This window comes from Eublepharis macularius, chromosome 2 (assembly GCF_028583425.1).
Source record: "Eublepharis macularius isolate TG4126 chromosome 2, MPM_Emac_v1.0, whole genome shotgun sequence".
Lineage (NCBI taxonomy): Eukaryota > Metazoa > Chordata > Lepidosauria > Squamata > Eublepharidae > Eublepharis > Eublepharis macularius.
The window spans coordinates 4,661,704-4,676,214 of record NC_072791.1 but is presented as its reverse complement, the minus strand read 5'-3'; the positions used below and the strand labels follow the sequence as shown (position 1 = coordinate 4,676,214).

At 46.1% G+C, this 14,511-nt stretch overlaps 1 protein-coding gene across 1 annotated transcript; it reads left to right on the top strand.

Moving 5' to 3' along the window:
• The first annotated feature begins 956 nt into the window (after window positions 1–956).
• Window positions 957–1,567, top strand: LOC129324423 (60S ribosomal protein L17-like). The gene has a single exon (XM_054971677.1). The coding sequence runs from the start codon at window positions 993–995 to the stop codon at window positions 1,545–1,547; it is 555 nt and encodes a 184-aa protein (XP_054827652.1). The 5' UTR covers window positions 957–992; the 3' UTR covers window positions 1,548–1,567.
• The last annotated feature ends 12,944 nt before the right edge of the window (window positions 1,568–14,511 follow it).

Sequence of the window (14,511 nt, the reverse complement as noted above, 5' to 3'; positions counted from 1 at the left end):
CAAGGAAACTTGTACTGCTTAGATGCTTTCTTGCCTCTGAGTAATTCTATGGACATATATATGGAAAAGTTTGGATTTCTGAATAAAACAATTTAACCAAGAGCTTGGACTTCTTGTTGCCATGGTGCAGGGACCTGTCTACCATAGCCTGTCATCCATAGCCTGACAGGAAGTGATGTCACCACACAAATGAAGCTTGCTGGGGCCACAAGAAAGGTAAGCCATTGGTAGGTTATAGTATAATATAGTTAATATTAAAAATGATTAGATTATAATATGTCTTACATAATGAATTTGGAGGTAAGGAAGGTACAATGAATATTGTCAAATACTTTAAAATATAATATTATATTTTTAATATTTGTTTAATAGTGAGCTGTAGTAAAAGAGAGAGAGGAAACTTTTTCCGAGAATGGTTGTAATAAACCTGCACATGATATTTAAATGATATGTGGTTATTGTACTCTAGACAGTCTTTGTAATGGGTACCTTAATTTTCCTTTAGTGTAATTTGTATTCCTGTTCCTTTTTTGTTTTGTATCCCTTTTATTGTTTAAAAAATAAAAAAACGTATATGGAAAAAAAAGGTAAGCCCCAGGTCCCCAGCCTTCTGCCGGGATGGAAAGAGCATCTGGCAACCTTAGCTGAAAGCCAGGAGTGTGGGAGCTTTCCTGACCTCCTCAGGCAGGCCTTTCCATAAGATGGGGGCCAAATCAGAGAATGCACGTGGATGGGCAGTTGTTGATTTTGTCCACTTGCAGGATGCCATCATGGAGAATAGGGAGACAGATGATCCCTTAGATATGAGAAACCAAGGGCGTGAAGGGCTTCGTATGTGATAGTCAAAACCTTGAATTGAGCCTGGTAGCTGATGGGTAGCCAATGGAGTGACTGTAGAATGGGAGTAATAGACATGCTATGCTTAGCTCCTGATAATAACTGAGGGCAGCTTTTTCCCGGCGGTAGCGATCCCTTTCAGTTAATCTCTGAAAATGGTTCACTATTCGCTTGATCCAGAGAACCACACAAAGTCATGCAAGTCGAGGGGCTCCAACCTTCGAGTCCACTCCAAGAATACATGTGAGACAGCCCAAGCTATCAAGGGTATGCACATTCGGAAGGCCACCAAATATTTGAAAGATGTGACATTGAAGAAACAGTGTGTTCCCTTTCGTCGCTACAATGGCGGGGTTGGCAGATGTGCTCAGGCCAAGCAGTGGGGCTGGACCCAGGGGCGCTGGCCGAAGAAGAGTGCTGAGTTCCTCCTGTATATGCTCAAGAATGCTGAGAGCAATGCTGAGCTGAAGGGTCTGGATGTGGATTCTCTAGTAATTGAGCACATTCAGGTCAACAAAGCTCCCAAAATGCGGAGACGAACCTACAGGGCTCATGGCCGCATCAACCCCTATATGAGTTCTCCCTGCCACATTGAGATGATCCTCATGGAGAAGGAGCAGATTGTTCCCAAGCCAGAAGAAGAAGTTGCTCAGAAGAAGAAGACATCTCAGAAGAAATTGAAGAAGCAGAAACTTATGGCTCGAGAATAAACTCTACGTTCAATTCACAAATAAAAATAAAACACAAGCCAAAAAAAAAAATAACTGAGGGCCAAGCTACAAGTGACACCTGACACAGGTTGGACACTTGTCAGCTTCCCTTAAGTTTTGATGGGAAATGTAGGAGACCTGGTCTTGCAGCTTGGCTCTCTGACTGCTGTCCAATGGACTTTTCAACTGTCACTTGTCCAACATTCCGCCAAGCTGCCTGCATTTCCCATCAAAACTTGAGGGAAGCTGACAAGTGTCCAAACTGTGTCAGGCATCACTTGTAGTTTGGCCCTGAGTTGTGATGTTCTGCACCAACTGGAGTCTCCAAGTTGACTCTGAGGGGAGGCCTATGTAGAGTGCACTGCAGTAGTCAAGCCTCAATGTTACCATGCCATGGATCCAGGTGGCCCAATCAGCCATGTCAAGGTAGAGGCCATCTTCTGGGCTAAACTGAGTTGTGAGAAGGCCTTTTTTGCAGCTGCCTTAACTTGCTTTTCTAGCAGTGGGCAGGGATCCAGCGCACAAGTAGCGGCCTTCACAGGTGCCAGGATCCTGTCAATGTCTATCACTGTAACTGGGTCAAGGTGGCCCAAAAGTGAACCAGATGGCATATTAAGCAATTCTTCTGCCTCACCTATATTACAGTTGGCATCCAGATCAGACTGTATTTGTGTTATTTTATCAGCAAAAACACTTTGCAAAAGTGTCACAGCGAACGGTTCTGGAGACAGTAAAGGTTCAGATCATCTGGCTGCAGGCCACCTGGTACTTTCTTGCACTGCCTGACAAATGTTGACAGGCCAGCCCCTCCAAAAATCTGGACTGAGCAAGGATTTGATGGAGCATTGAATGGTAAGACCCCCTCCCCCTTATGAGGTGGGTGGGTCTTGCTTTATTCATCTGCAACCTGGAACTAGCCTTTTAGAGCATTAGACTGGAAAAGAACGTCCTTCACTGAGAGAGGACAGCCGTGGACTCTCTCAACAAGTAACCTGCTCAGCGCCAGCTTCTTTGGGTTTTGCAGGTAGAGTTCTTTCTCAGCTTTGGTCCTGGACAATTTTGAACTGGAGGGTCTAGTTATAGTAACATATCAGTGAGCTATGGACACTGTGTGTAACATTCTCCTTAGGAATGATTGGCTGCCTGAGGGGGATGTTTGGGGGCATTTTTTCCCCTTTTGGGGACTAAAAAGATCCGGCTGCAGGTGCTTTCCCTATAAAACATTGGCAAGAGGAATTGTTCTCACCTTTTATTAACTGGGGCATGAACACAGTGAGGTTTTCATCCATCACCGACTCTCTGCTGAGTAAAATACCTGGCGCCTTAACTGGGGGCTGTACCGTTGTAGCCTTTAATGAGTGATTAATGTCCCAGAATTCAGGGTTTCATGGAACGGTTTGTATGGAGTCTGTGTTCGGTAGCTGACTTCTTTGTATTCGCTTGCTGTATTTAAAAGATTGCACAAAGAGGAAGAGAAAAAGAGAGCGAGTGAGAGAGGACCAAGATACATAATTCAAATTTATTGCAAAATAAATACTTTTATTAAGACCAATCAAGACCCACATTAATTCATGGATTATTTGGATCCATTCCTAGGGGAACGGAGAAGCCTGACCTCTTGGCGGGCTCTCAATACCATCAATTCTATTTTTCTGAACCACCTTTTGGGATTGGGACTGGGAAAAACTGTTCAGCAGTGGTTCTGGTCTTACTTTGTGCTTTCCTCCATCATCATCATCATCATCATCATCATCATCATCTCCGCAACCACCACCACATCAACAACACTAACAGCAACAACACTAACAGCAACAATAACAGTCACATTTGACTTATATACTGCCTTTCAGGACAACTTAACACCTGCTCAGAGCGGTTTACAAAGTATGTTATTATTATCCTCACAACTATCACCCTGTGAGGTGGGTGGGGCTGAGAGAGCTCTGAAAGAGCTTGGCTTGAAGCCAAGGTCACCCAGCTGGCTTCAAGCGGAGGAATGAGGAATCAAACCCCGTTCTCCAGATTAGAGTCCTGCTGCTCTTAACCACTACAAAAAACTGGCTCTGATGTATGTAAATCTGCTGAGAGAGGTCATCTGGAGATTTGAGCTGAGTTGCCACCGATATGCAGATGACACTTGGCTCTGTCTTATGCAGTGGAAGTCTGTGGCAACTGTGAACAGGTGGCTGAAGGCAATTTTGGAATGGATGAAGGCTAACAAACTGAAACTTGATCGCGACAAAATGGAGGTGCTACTGGTGGAAGGTCTGACTCAGAAAATGGTATATTTCCTGTTCTGGATGGGGCTGTGCTCCCTCAAAGGAGCAGTTTCATAGCTCAGATGTGCTCCTGGACCCAGACTTCTTTTTGGATAAACAGCTGGCAGCAGTGGACAGGGGTGTCCTTCACCAGCTTTGGTCGGTAAGCCAGCTGTGGCCCTTCCTGGGCAGGAAAGATTTTGCCACTGCTGGTAATGTCTAGATTAGATTATTGCAATGTACTCTTTGTGGGGCTGCCCTTGAAGACGTTCCAGAATCCACAGTTGGTACAGAGTGCTGCAGCCAGAAGTGGAGACGGTCGTAGGGACCGCATCACTCCAGTCCTGTTCCATCTACTCTGGTTCCCCATTTGCTTCTGGGCTCATTCAAGGTGATGGTATTAAAGCCCTATACGGCTTTGGGTAACATACCTTAAGGACCAGCTGCCTAAGTTCATATTGAGTCATAGAATCAGCATTGTTGACAGATGGCCATCTAGCCTCTTCTTAAAAAAACTCCAAAGAAGGAGAGCCAGCCACCTCCAAGAAAGCCTATTCCATTAAGGAAGCACTCTGTCAGACAATTCTTCCTAATGTTTAGTTGAAAACTCATTTGCTTTCATTTTAACCCATTGGTTCTCCAATCCTTTGGGGGAAACTCAGCTCTTTCGACCTTCCTTCATAGGACTTGGTCTCCAGACCCCTCACCCTCTTTGTTGCCCTCCTTTGGACATGTTCCAACTCATCAACATCCTTCTTAAACTGTGGTTCCCCAAATTAAACACAGTTCTCCAAATGAGATCTAACCAGAGCAAAGCGGTGCCATCACTTTGTGTGATCTGGACAATATACTTCTGTTGATACAGCCTAAAATTGTATTTGCCTTTTTAGCTACTGCATCACACTGCTGACTCATATGTACTACTGCCAAGACAAGTCTCCTCCATCCTATAATTATGCCTTTGATGTTTCCTACCTAAATGCAGAATTAACAACAACAACATCCGATTTATATACCGTCCTTCAAGAACACTTAATGCCCACTCAGAGCAGTTTACAAGTATGTTATTATCAGGGGTTTTTTTCTGGGAAAAGAGGTGGTGGAACTCAGGACCGCACAATGATGTCACTTTGGTACAGCTGGAACAAGGGGGGAGTATTTTAAAGTTTAAATCACCCTTGGTCACATGGTCACATGGCCCTGCCCCCTGATCTCCAGACAGGAGAGCAGGAGATTGCCCTTGGTCACATGGCTGGTGGCCCTGCCCCGATCTCCAGACAGGGGGGGAGTTTAGATTGCCCTCTGTGCGGAGGGCAATCTAAACTCCCCTCTGTCTGAAGATCAGGGGGCGGGGCCACCGGTCATGTGACCATTTTCAAGCGGTGCCAGAACGCCCTTCTACCGTGTTCCTGCTGAAAAAAAGCCCTGGTTATTATTATCTCCACAATAAACACTCTGTGAGGTGGGTGGGGCTGAGAGAGCTGCAGAGAGCTGTGACTAGCCCAAGGTCACCCAGCTGGCTTCAAGCGGAGGAGTGGGGAATCAAACTCGGCTCCTCAGATTAGAGTACCAGGCTCTTAACCACTCCACTGAATTGAGTATTTATCTGCTGAAATTGATTTTGTTAGTTTTAGCCCAGTTTTTCAGCCTGTCAAGATCACCTTGAATCTTGCTTCTGTCTTCTACTGTGTTTGCACCCCCTCCCAATTTAGTATCATCTGCAACTTTAATGAGCAGCCCCTTGATTCCTTCATCCAAGTCACTTATAAAGATAAAAAAGAGTCCAGTAGCACCTTTAAGACTAACCAACATTATTGTAGCATAAGCTTCCGAGAATCACAGTTCTCTTTGTCAGATGCAGAACTGTGATTCTCGAAAGCTTATGCTACAGTAAAGTTGGTTAGTCTTAAAGGTGCTACTGGACTCTTTTTGATTTTGCTACTACAGACTAACACAGCTAACTCCTTTGCACTTATAAAGATGTTGCTTTCTTGTTGTCTGACTGTGGCACACGTACCCACTCATTCTGAAGTCTTATTGGCATTTCAGTCTTTGGAAGAGGAGAAAGCAGTTTTGGTTGGTTCGTCCCTCACACTGCAGACCTCCACTCTGCCCACTGAACTCTTTCTAGGGGTTTGCTGACCCTTAAAAGCAAAATGTCTATTGCTAAAATGTATAAACTTTTGTTGAAATTTGAGACAGAGGAAGAACCAGTGAAAGAATCTATGATAAAATGGTCTTGGACGTAATATACGAATGGAACAACGGGAAAATATGTGGCTGAAAGGATTGAAATTTACATTAAGCTCTAGCCTGAAAGAGAATTTTTAAAAGATGATTTATCGCTGGTATATGTCTCCAGAGAAATTGGCCAGAATGTATAAAAGTATATTGAATATATGTTGGAAATGTGAACAATGTAAAGGGACATTTTACCATGTATGGTGGATGGGTATTAAAGCCAAAAAGTTTTGCTTACAAATATATTCACTAATTCAGAAGATTTTAAAAATCAATATACAACTGAAGCCAGAGGCTTTTCTCTAATGGACTGGCAGCTGGAAAAAACTTGTGGGACTTTGTTTCTATAGATGATCATGGCAGCAAGATTATTATATGTGCAAAAGTGGAAGGATTCGGCAATACTGACAATAGAGGAATGGCTGGTAAAGATGTTGGCACTTGCAGAGATGGCTAAACTTACATTTTAGATTAGAGAAATAACAGTAACAACATTCATTGCTGACTGGAAATTCCTTCTAGATTTTTTGCATGCAAAAAGATAGACATGAATTCATGATTTGTGGTTTTGATGATTAAGAAAGGGAAAAAAGAGGGGAAATGAGAAGGAAAAGGGAGAAGAAGAAAGGAAAAAAGAAAAAAGAAGGAAAATTAGGCAACAGAAAACAGAGAGCTTTTCCTTGTAACCGTAGGGTAGATAATTTTGTAATTATACTTGTATTTGCTGGAGAGAAAATCAGAAGCATTTCCCCCCTATATTATGTTGTTATTTTTGTTTAAAAAAAAATAAAAATGTATAATGTCAAAAGCGAAAAAAGGATTAACAATACGAGGAGAATCACGAGAGTCAGTAACCGAATCAAGTATCGTGAAATCCTAATGAAATAAAGTATTAACAAGCATATACAAAATCAACTATTTGTTATTATATGTGCAAAATAATATTAACCAATTGCCTTCAATTCATAAGGGTAGACGCAATCTTCGCCTTCAGACCTATACATAAAGTGCCAGTGCATACAGTACAATGGATGAAAATTCCTATGAACAATATTAATACATCACTCAAAAGGCTATTTAAAGCGGTTTATAACAAAGTCATAACGTTCATAGGATCATAGCCAAATATAGCTCTGACTGTGCAGGACGGAATGAACCATCTAACGGGCAGACCGATTCACTTGGAAGATCCTGGTTCCGTTCTTTGTCAAAGACGGTTAGTGAACCGACGTCAATTTCATTATTCCAAAATCCTTATATAAAAAATAATGCATTGAAATACACCCATACAATCAATACAGAAATATTCCACTGTCCCAGTGGAATATTATTTCTAATATGAGGTGGGTGGAAACGGGTCTTTTCGTAGAAAAAGAGCTGCAGGAACTCATTAGCATAGCTCATTAGCATATGCTATTAGCATATGCCACATGCCATCACCGGAAGTGTGTTATTGGCATAACTGATTTGCATATGCCACACCCCCTGACATCACCTATCCTGGCTGTTTTGGACCCAATCCTGGCCATTCAGGGCCGAAATTGGGCCCGAAATGGCAAAAAGGGGCTGAAAATGGCTGAAAAGGGGCCCAAAATGGTCAGGACTGGGCCACTTATGAGTGGGAGAATGATCCACCACCCATCAGAGGCCCAATCCAGGCCGTTTCGGCTCCAATCCAGGCTGAAACGGGCTCAAAATGGCCGAGTCAGGTGGGCGGGGCCATCTGTCATGTGACCTCTTTGGGTGTTGTGGGCTCTGAGTCCTCAGAGGATGAAGACCTCGGGGAGGACGACGGGAGTGGGGATATTCCAAGCCCCTCCAGAGTCAGCCGCTTGGAAGACCAGCAGGGAGTGGGACAGCAGGAACCCTTGCCAGAGCAGGCTGAGGAATCCAGGGCAGACTCAGGGACAGAGGCTGTTCCTTTACCTGCGCCAGCTCCTGAGACCAGGGCGGAATCTCCACCCAGCTGCCCTGAACCTGATAGGCAGCACAGAGGGAGGCAGCGTCTTGCTGCACAGGAAGGGAGACGGAGTGCACTCAAACAGCGGCGTAATGACCTTGAGTCTTAACAGGATGCAGCACTGCCCTGCAGGTGAGAGCTCTTAAGCCAGGACGCCCTTTCCCTCATTGCAGAAGCACCTGCGCACAGACCTGCCTGGCTGTACTGTGACCCAGCTCTGCTCTCACTGCTCTCTTGGCTCTGACCTTTGAATTCGGTTCCCTGGACTACGCTCCCTGCTTGGTCCCCGGTCGGCTTGGTTGAACGGAGCTCCTGGCAGACTCCCTGCCTGCATTCCAGCACATTGGCACGTTCCCCCTCGAAATAAGCCCTGGGTGGAAAGAATGGTAGTGTAGATAGGAATTTTGGTCCGTGCCCTATCTTGAAGCAATAAATATAGTTCTACATAGGAAGGAGGCTTTTTGGATTTATAAGCTTAATACCTTAGCTCCTAGGGGATTGAACATCAGTATATGTGCTTCCTCTAGTGTAGGCTCATTTCGGCTATATGGAATTTTAAGTTAACTTACCCGATTGCCAGCTGATAGTGATGAGTATAACTTCATTGCTTGAGGTTTTGGTTGCAGGCAGCCTTCTGAAGGAGCTTTATCTGACGTCCGGGATATCGGTGCTTGAATAGGATGTAAGTGTATTGTGGTAATTATATATTTCTGTACATCATTAACACACCAGTGCAACACTTGATCAGACAATGGACCTCTGGCACATTAGCACTGACCACTCATTTTAAACAAAATATTTGGCATACACATTCAATGGGTCATCTTAAAATCATGCCCAATTGTTTCCCAATGGTAGAAAGAGAACTTCTTAGCATGCTGCAATCTGGGCCAAGTAGCTCAGGGACCAAGGCTTGTGGTCAGAAGGCTACATCACCAGCATTTTGTGCAGTTGTAATAAAGAGCAAAGGGCAATTGCTATTTGACTGTCTGACTGAATCTCCCTGATGCAGGCACTTTGAGGAATGGTGACAGGCGAGGCCGTTGGGTTTTAGGAATCTGCTTGTTGTTATGTTCACTTCCCATTCTTTTTACAAGAAACTCATAACACCGTCTCTGGTGGCCTTCCTCTCAGGCCCAAATGGTCTGAGCTTGACTTACGTGGCTTTTCTCCAGGTGCCTTCCGTGGCCAGGCCTGTCACACGAGACTGTCCCCTGCGAACAAAATCCCAAAACACGAGCCCAGGACGCAGAGTTCTCATTTGTTGTCTACACGATGGCCAGTTTGGCACAAATCTCAAATAAAGGATGGAAGGGAGACAGGCCCTTAACCAGCAAGTAACTTTATTTCCCTCACCCAGACAGACTAGAAAATGAAGCATCAGTATAAAAAAGCAAGATAAAAAACATTCACTTGGCACAATCCTAATGTGTGTTGGTATTTCTTTTGACCCATGCCCAATTGAAGTTACTTGTTGCACCAGACGGTGTTCCTTCTATTTGGCTTGTCCAAAACAAAGCCACCCAGAGAGAGAGAGAGAGAGAGAGAGAGATGAGAAGATGCAGCAGGATAGATGGGTGTGGAAATTTAGACTAGAGAGGAAGGAATCCCTAATGAGGGTGTAGAGGGGAAGTGCTGGCAGGCAGTAATGGAAGCCAGTCCTGAACAGGGAGTGGAGAAGCTAACAGAAGGTGAGCAGGTCGAAGGATGTACTGGCTGATTGCAGAAAGGAGGAAAGAATGGGAGAAAAAAATCATTCTCTGCCCGTCTTGATGAGGAAGAGTCCAGTGACTTCATATTCATAGTGATAGAAGATCAGGGCTGGATCGAGGGGGGGCAGGGGGGGTAGTCTGCCCCCAGCACTGCCAAAGAGGGGGTGCCGGGCACAGCCGCCAGCCGCCAGGAGCATGCCGGAAATTCAAGAGCTTCTAAAAATTATCCTGCATGCGCAAGTTGTTGTGGCGAATGGGTGTGCGGAAATCTGGAGTTTCAAAGGGGGCTTACTGATATTTCCCCAGAGAATTCAAGAAATCCTGTTGTTCCCTCCTATTGCAGTTTGCTGTTTGATCAAGGGACCTGTCTTTAATATCACACTAGATGCTTTCTCTCTCACTTAAAGTGTCTTAAGGCCAAAAAGATTTTGGGGTGTATCCTGCACTGCGCTGATAACAACAGCGTGGTTATGTTACACTCTTCTAGACAGATTAGTGCCCCACTCAGAGCGGTGAACAAAGTAAGTTATTATTATCCCCACAATAGAGCTGAGGCTGAGAGGAGTGGCTTACCCAAGGCCACCTGCTGAGCTCATGGCAGTAGTGGGAGTCAAACCAGCAGAGTGCTAATTCACAGCCCAACCACTTGACCGCTATGCTACAGAAGCTTATGCATGGAAAGTCAGTGTTATTATTATCCCCACAATACAGCTTGCGAGCTGGGGCTGAGAGGAGTGGCTTACCCAAGGCCACCTACTGAGCTCATGGCAGGAGTGGGAGTCAAACCAGCAGAGAGCTGATTCACAGCCCAACCACTTGACTGCTATGCTACAGCAGCTTATGCCTGGAAAGTCAGTGTTATTATTATCCCCATAGTACAGCTGGGGAGCTGGGGCTGAGAGGAGTGGCTTACCCAAGGCCATCTGCTGAGCTCATGGCAGGAGTGGGATTTGAACCAGCAGGGTGCTGATTCGGAGCCCGGCCACCTAACCGCAATACTACAGCAGCGCTTCTGGCATCAGAAGGCCAGAGGATCTTTGGGTGTCTCTGTTGGGGGTGGCAGGCCACACAACACCCACTTCTTTGGTAGAAGCGCCTTGGAAACTCTCACCTGCATCTCCGCAGTACTTGGTGGCTGCCATCCACCTGCACGACTTCTGGCTTGCTTTGGAAAAAGAGTCCCCTAAGGCAATTCCAAGGATACGACATGCAAGAGAAACTTGGACCTCCAGATCTGAAAACCATTAATCATGGTTAGATGAAGACAGTTAATCAACCCTCAGAGACTGACAAAGATTGTCCCCTAGGCATTTTACCTTGAACATCTTTAGAAAATGATAGTTTCGGCTTTCCACTTGGCTACGTCCATAAGCTAATTCCTTTCCTTCAGAAGCAGCTCAAGGTCAGCCTTTGCCACGATGTCAGTTCTAAACGATGCCGCACCTCAGTCCGCTCAGACTGTTGGCTGATCACCGAGTTGTCACAGAGATGCCACCGGCTACTCATAGAGGAGGTGAACTGAGGGGAAGGAAGAAGCTAACGCAAAGGGCTTCCATCCATCTTCATTGGAGGAATGGAACATTTCCAGCAAAGCAGCCAGCAAATGGAAATTTTCAGGCAGTTCCAGAGAATGACAACAGCAGACAGCCGGTTCCAGGCTCAAAGCCCTGCCTGCTCTCTGCTCTCCTACTTTGATCTCTGTGCCTTGTGACGTCTTCCTCTGATTGGCATTGTCTCAGAGATCTCGACAGATCTCAGAAGCTAAGCAGGGTTGGCCTTGGTTAGCAATCGGACGGGAGACCTTCAACAAAGACCAGGGATGCAGAGGCAGGCAATGGCAAACCACCTCTGTGAGTCTCTTGCCAGGAAAACTCCGCTTGGGGGGGGGGGGTTGCCATGAGTCAGCTATGACTTGAGGGCACTCTCCACCACCTGTCTGTCAAGCAAATGATCATTTTTTCTTTTCCCAACAGGGGCAGCATAGGACGGAGGAGTGCTTGCTGCCCAGGACTTGGCACCGTTCAACACACATGCACAGTGTGCTCAACATTACTTTGTGTCCTATTCTATGAGTGAATCCTGGATATACCCAGTTACACAAATGGGACAATTTTGCTAAGATTGTCGTGATGCTTCGGGATGCAAATGGGAGACTAAGTTAAAAATAAGGCATTTCCATATGGCAATATCTACACCAGACATATCAATGGACTAAAATGTTTTGCCAGCCCATTTGTCTGAGTTATTTGTGAACTTCTTTGGCCAGGTATTTTGTTTTACTGTTTTTATGATGACTTGCTAGCCGTTTTGAGGTCCTTGGATGAAAAGGCTGAGCAGAACTCAGCTAGGCCTTTACTCTCTTAATAAGCAGCCATTCCAGAGACTTTGTTTAGTTGTCTTAGCGTCTCTCTACATGTTACTCAGAGCAGAACCACAAGTGACAAAAGGCACAGATTGGACACTTGTCAGCTTCCCCCAAGTTCTGATGGGAAATGTAGGCAGCTTGGCGGAAAGTTGGACAAGTGACAGTTGAAAAGTCCATTGGACAGCAGTCGGAGAGCCAAGCTGCGAGACCAGGATGCCTACATTTCCCGCCAAAACTTGAGGGAAGCTGACAAGTGTCCAACCTGTGCCTTTTGTCACTTGTGGTTCTGCTCTAAGTACCTAGGGAAGCTCAAGTCCAGGATTGTATGCAGGGCCGGATCTAGGGTTGCCAGTGCCCGGTGCAACCCTTGTCCGGTCCTGCGCATGTGTGCACTCCTGGTGCTGCATGATGATGTCACTTTTGTGACATCATCATGTAGGGCGGGAGGCATGCCACCCGCGCAGCAAGCCATCTATCCAAGTGTGTACGCCCAGTGTGGTACGGAGCTGGCGGCGGTGGCTCGGGCGTGTGCTGGCCCAGCTGGCTTGTTGCGCGGGTGGCGGAGCGCAGGGCTAGGGGGCCCTCTGCATGGTTCGCCTGCCCCACTGCCCCATATCGCCTGTGCGGCAAGCCGGCCACCCCAGCACATGGAGCGCCATGGAGCTGGTGGTGGCGGTGGTGGTGTGGGCATGCGCTGTGGCGGCTGGCTTGCCGCTCAGGTGGCTGAGCACAGGGCTGGGAGGTCCTGTGCATGCGGCAAGCTAGCCGCCCCATTGGCGGGGCAGGCGAGGGCCTCCCAACCCTGCGCTCAGCCTCCCGCGTGGCAAGACACGGCATGCTCCTGGTGGCTGGCAGCCATGCCCAGCACCCCCTCTTTGGCAGTGCCGGGGGCAGGCTACCCCACTGCCCCCCCCTGATCCAGCCCTGATTGTATGTCTAGTCCTCAATTCATGTGCAGGCTGTTCTTGCTCTGTGCATGTGAATGCTGATTTCACGGGAGCTCCCTTCATGTGAGTGCATCTGCAAGTGATTCTGGAGGGCAAAGCGCCAATTCTGCTCTGTTTTTGCTGCGAGAACAAGTACTGTAGGCTCCTTTAAATTGTCAATTTACATTTCTTTAAGGTGTGAGAAAGTGTCAAGATCTGCATTTCAATGAATGGATGTGTGGGAAACTGGGATACTTTTAGCAGTTGAGGAAAAACTGAAATCAAACATGTGATGCAGAGCAAATGGAAGTGTGATTATGTGAGTGAGTGTCTGGAAAGTTGGAGGGATGACACGTGAAATGAGATTCCCTTAATAATATAATAATAACATTCGATTTATATACTGCCCTTCAGGACAACTTAATGCCCACTCAGAGCAGTTTACAAAGTATGTCATTATTATCCCCACAACAATCCCCCTGTGAGGTGGGTGGGGCTGAGAGAGCTTCTAGAAGCTGTGCTGACATAAGTCAGGCTGGCTTCAAGCGGAGGAGTGGGGAATCAAACCTGGTTCTCCAGATTAGAATCCTGCGCTCTCAACCACTACACCAAACCTGATGTTCCCTAGGTACTTAGTAACATGTAGAGAGGCTCTCAGACTTTGCAATTTTATCAGCTTTCCTTTATAAGCTTTTTGAATCTCAGCTATGCTCAATGGTGCCGTAGTAGCATGCAGACTTGACTACTGTAACTCATTCTGTGTACAACCATCTTCGAAGATTATCCAGAAAGGAAAACCAGGTCCCATTCTTCTGTCATTCCACAGACTGTGTCAAACAGGAAGTCATTTTAATAACAACAACAACAACAACAACAACAACAACATTTGATTTATATATCGCCCTTCAGGACAACTTAATGACCACTCAGAGCGGTTTATAAAGTATGCCATTATTATCCCCACAACAAAACACCCTTTGAGGCGGGTGGGGCTGAGAGAGCTCCTAGAAGCTGTGACTGGCCCAAGGTCACCCAGCTGGCTTCAAGTGGAGGAGTGAGGAATCAAACCCAGCTCTCCAGATTAGAGACCCGCACTCTTAACCACTACACCAAACTGGCTCTGGTGTAGTGATAAAGGCTGTGTTATAATGGAACAATTCTTTATAAAGGGACACGCTTGTGGTCTATTTCAATGTTTATGGTGTGTTGTATCCTGCCCTTACTGCTTTGTCTTCTACCTCTACTTCTATTTTGGAACTCCATTTTTTGCATTGTTTATATTTGATGCTTTTTTCTTTTTGCGTTGTTTGATGCTGTGGAGAAATGCCATTCTGGTTGTGGAGTTAACTTTCTATGGGCTGCAGAGGGGAGGGGCCAGTTCTGGGGTGGGAGGTGATTGGAGGGAGAGCGAGTCAGTTGGTGGAGGGGAGTTGGGAATGGACAGTTGGTGGCTGGAAAGTGGAGGGGGAGATGGCTCAGAGGGGAGGGGGAGATCTAATGTA

Excerpts from the sequence above, each read along its gene's own strand:
- LOC129324423 (XM_054971677.1), top strand. The coding sequence starts at position 993 with ATGGTTCACTATTCGCTTGATCCAGAGAACCACACAAAGTCATGCAAG.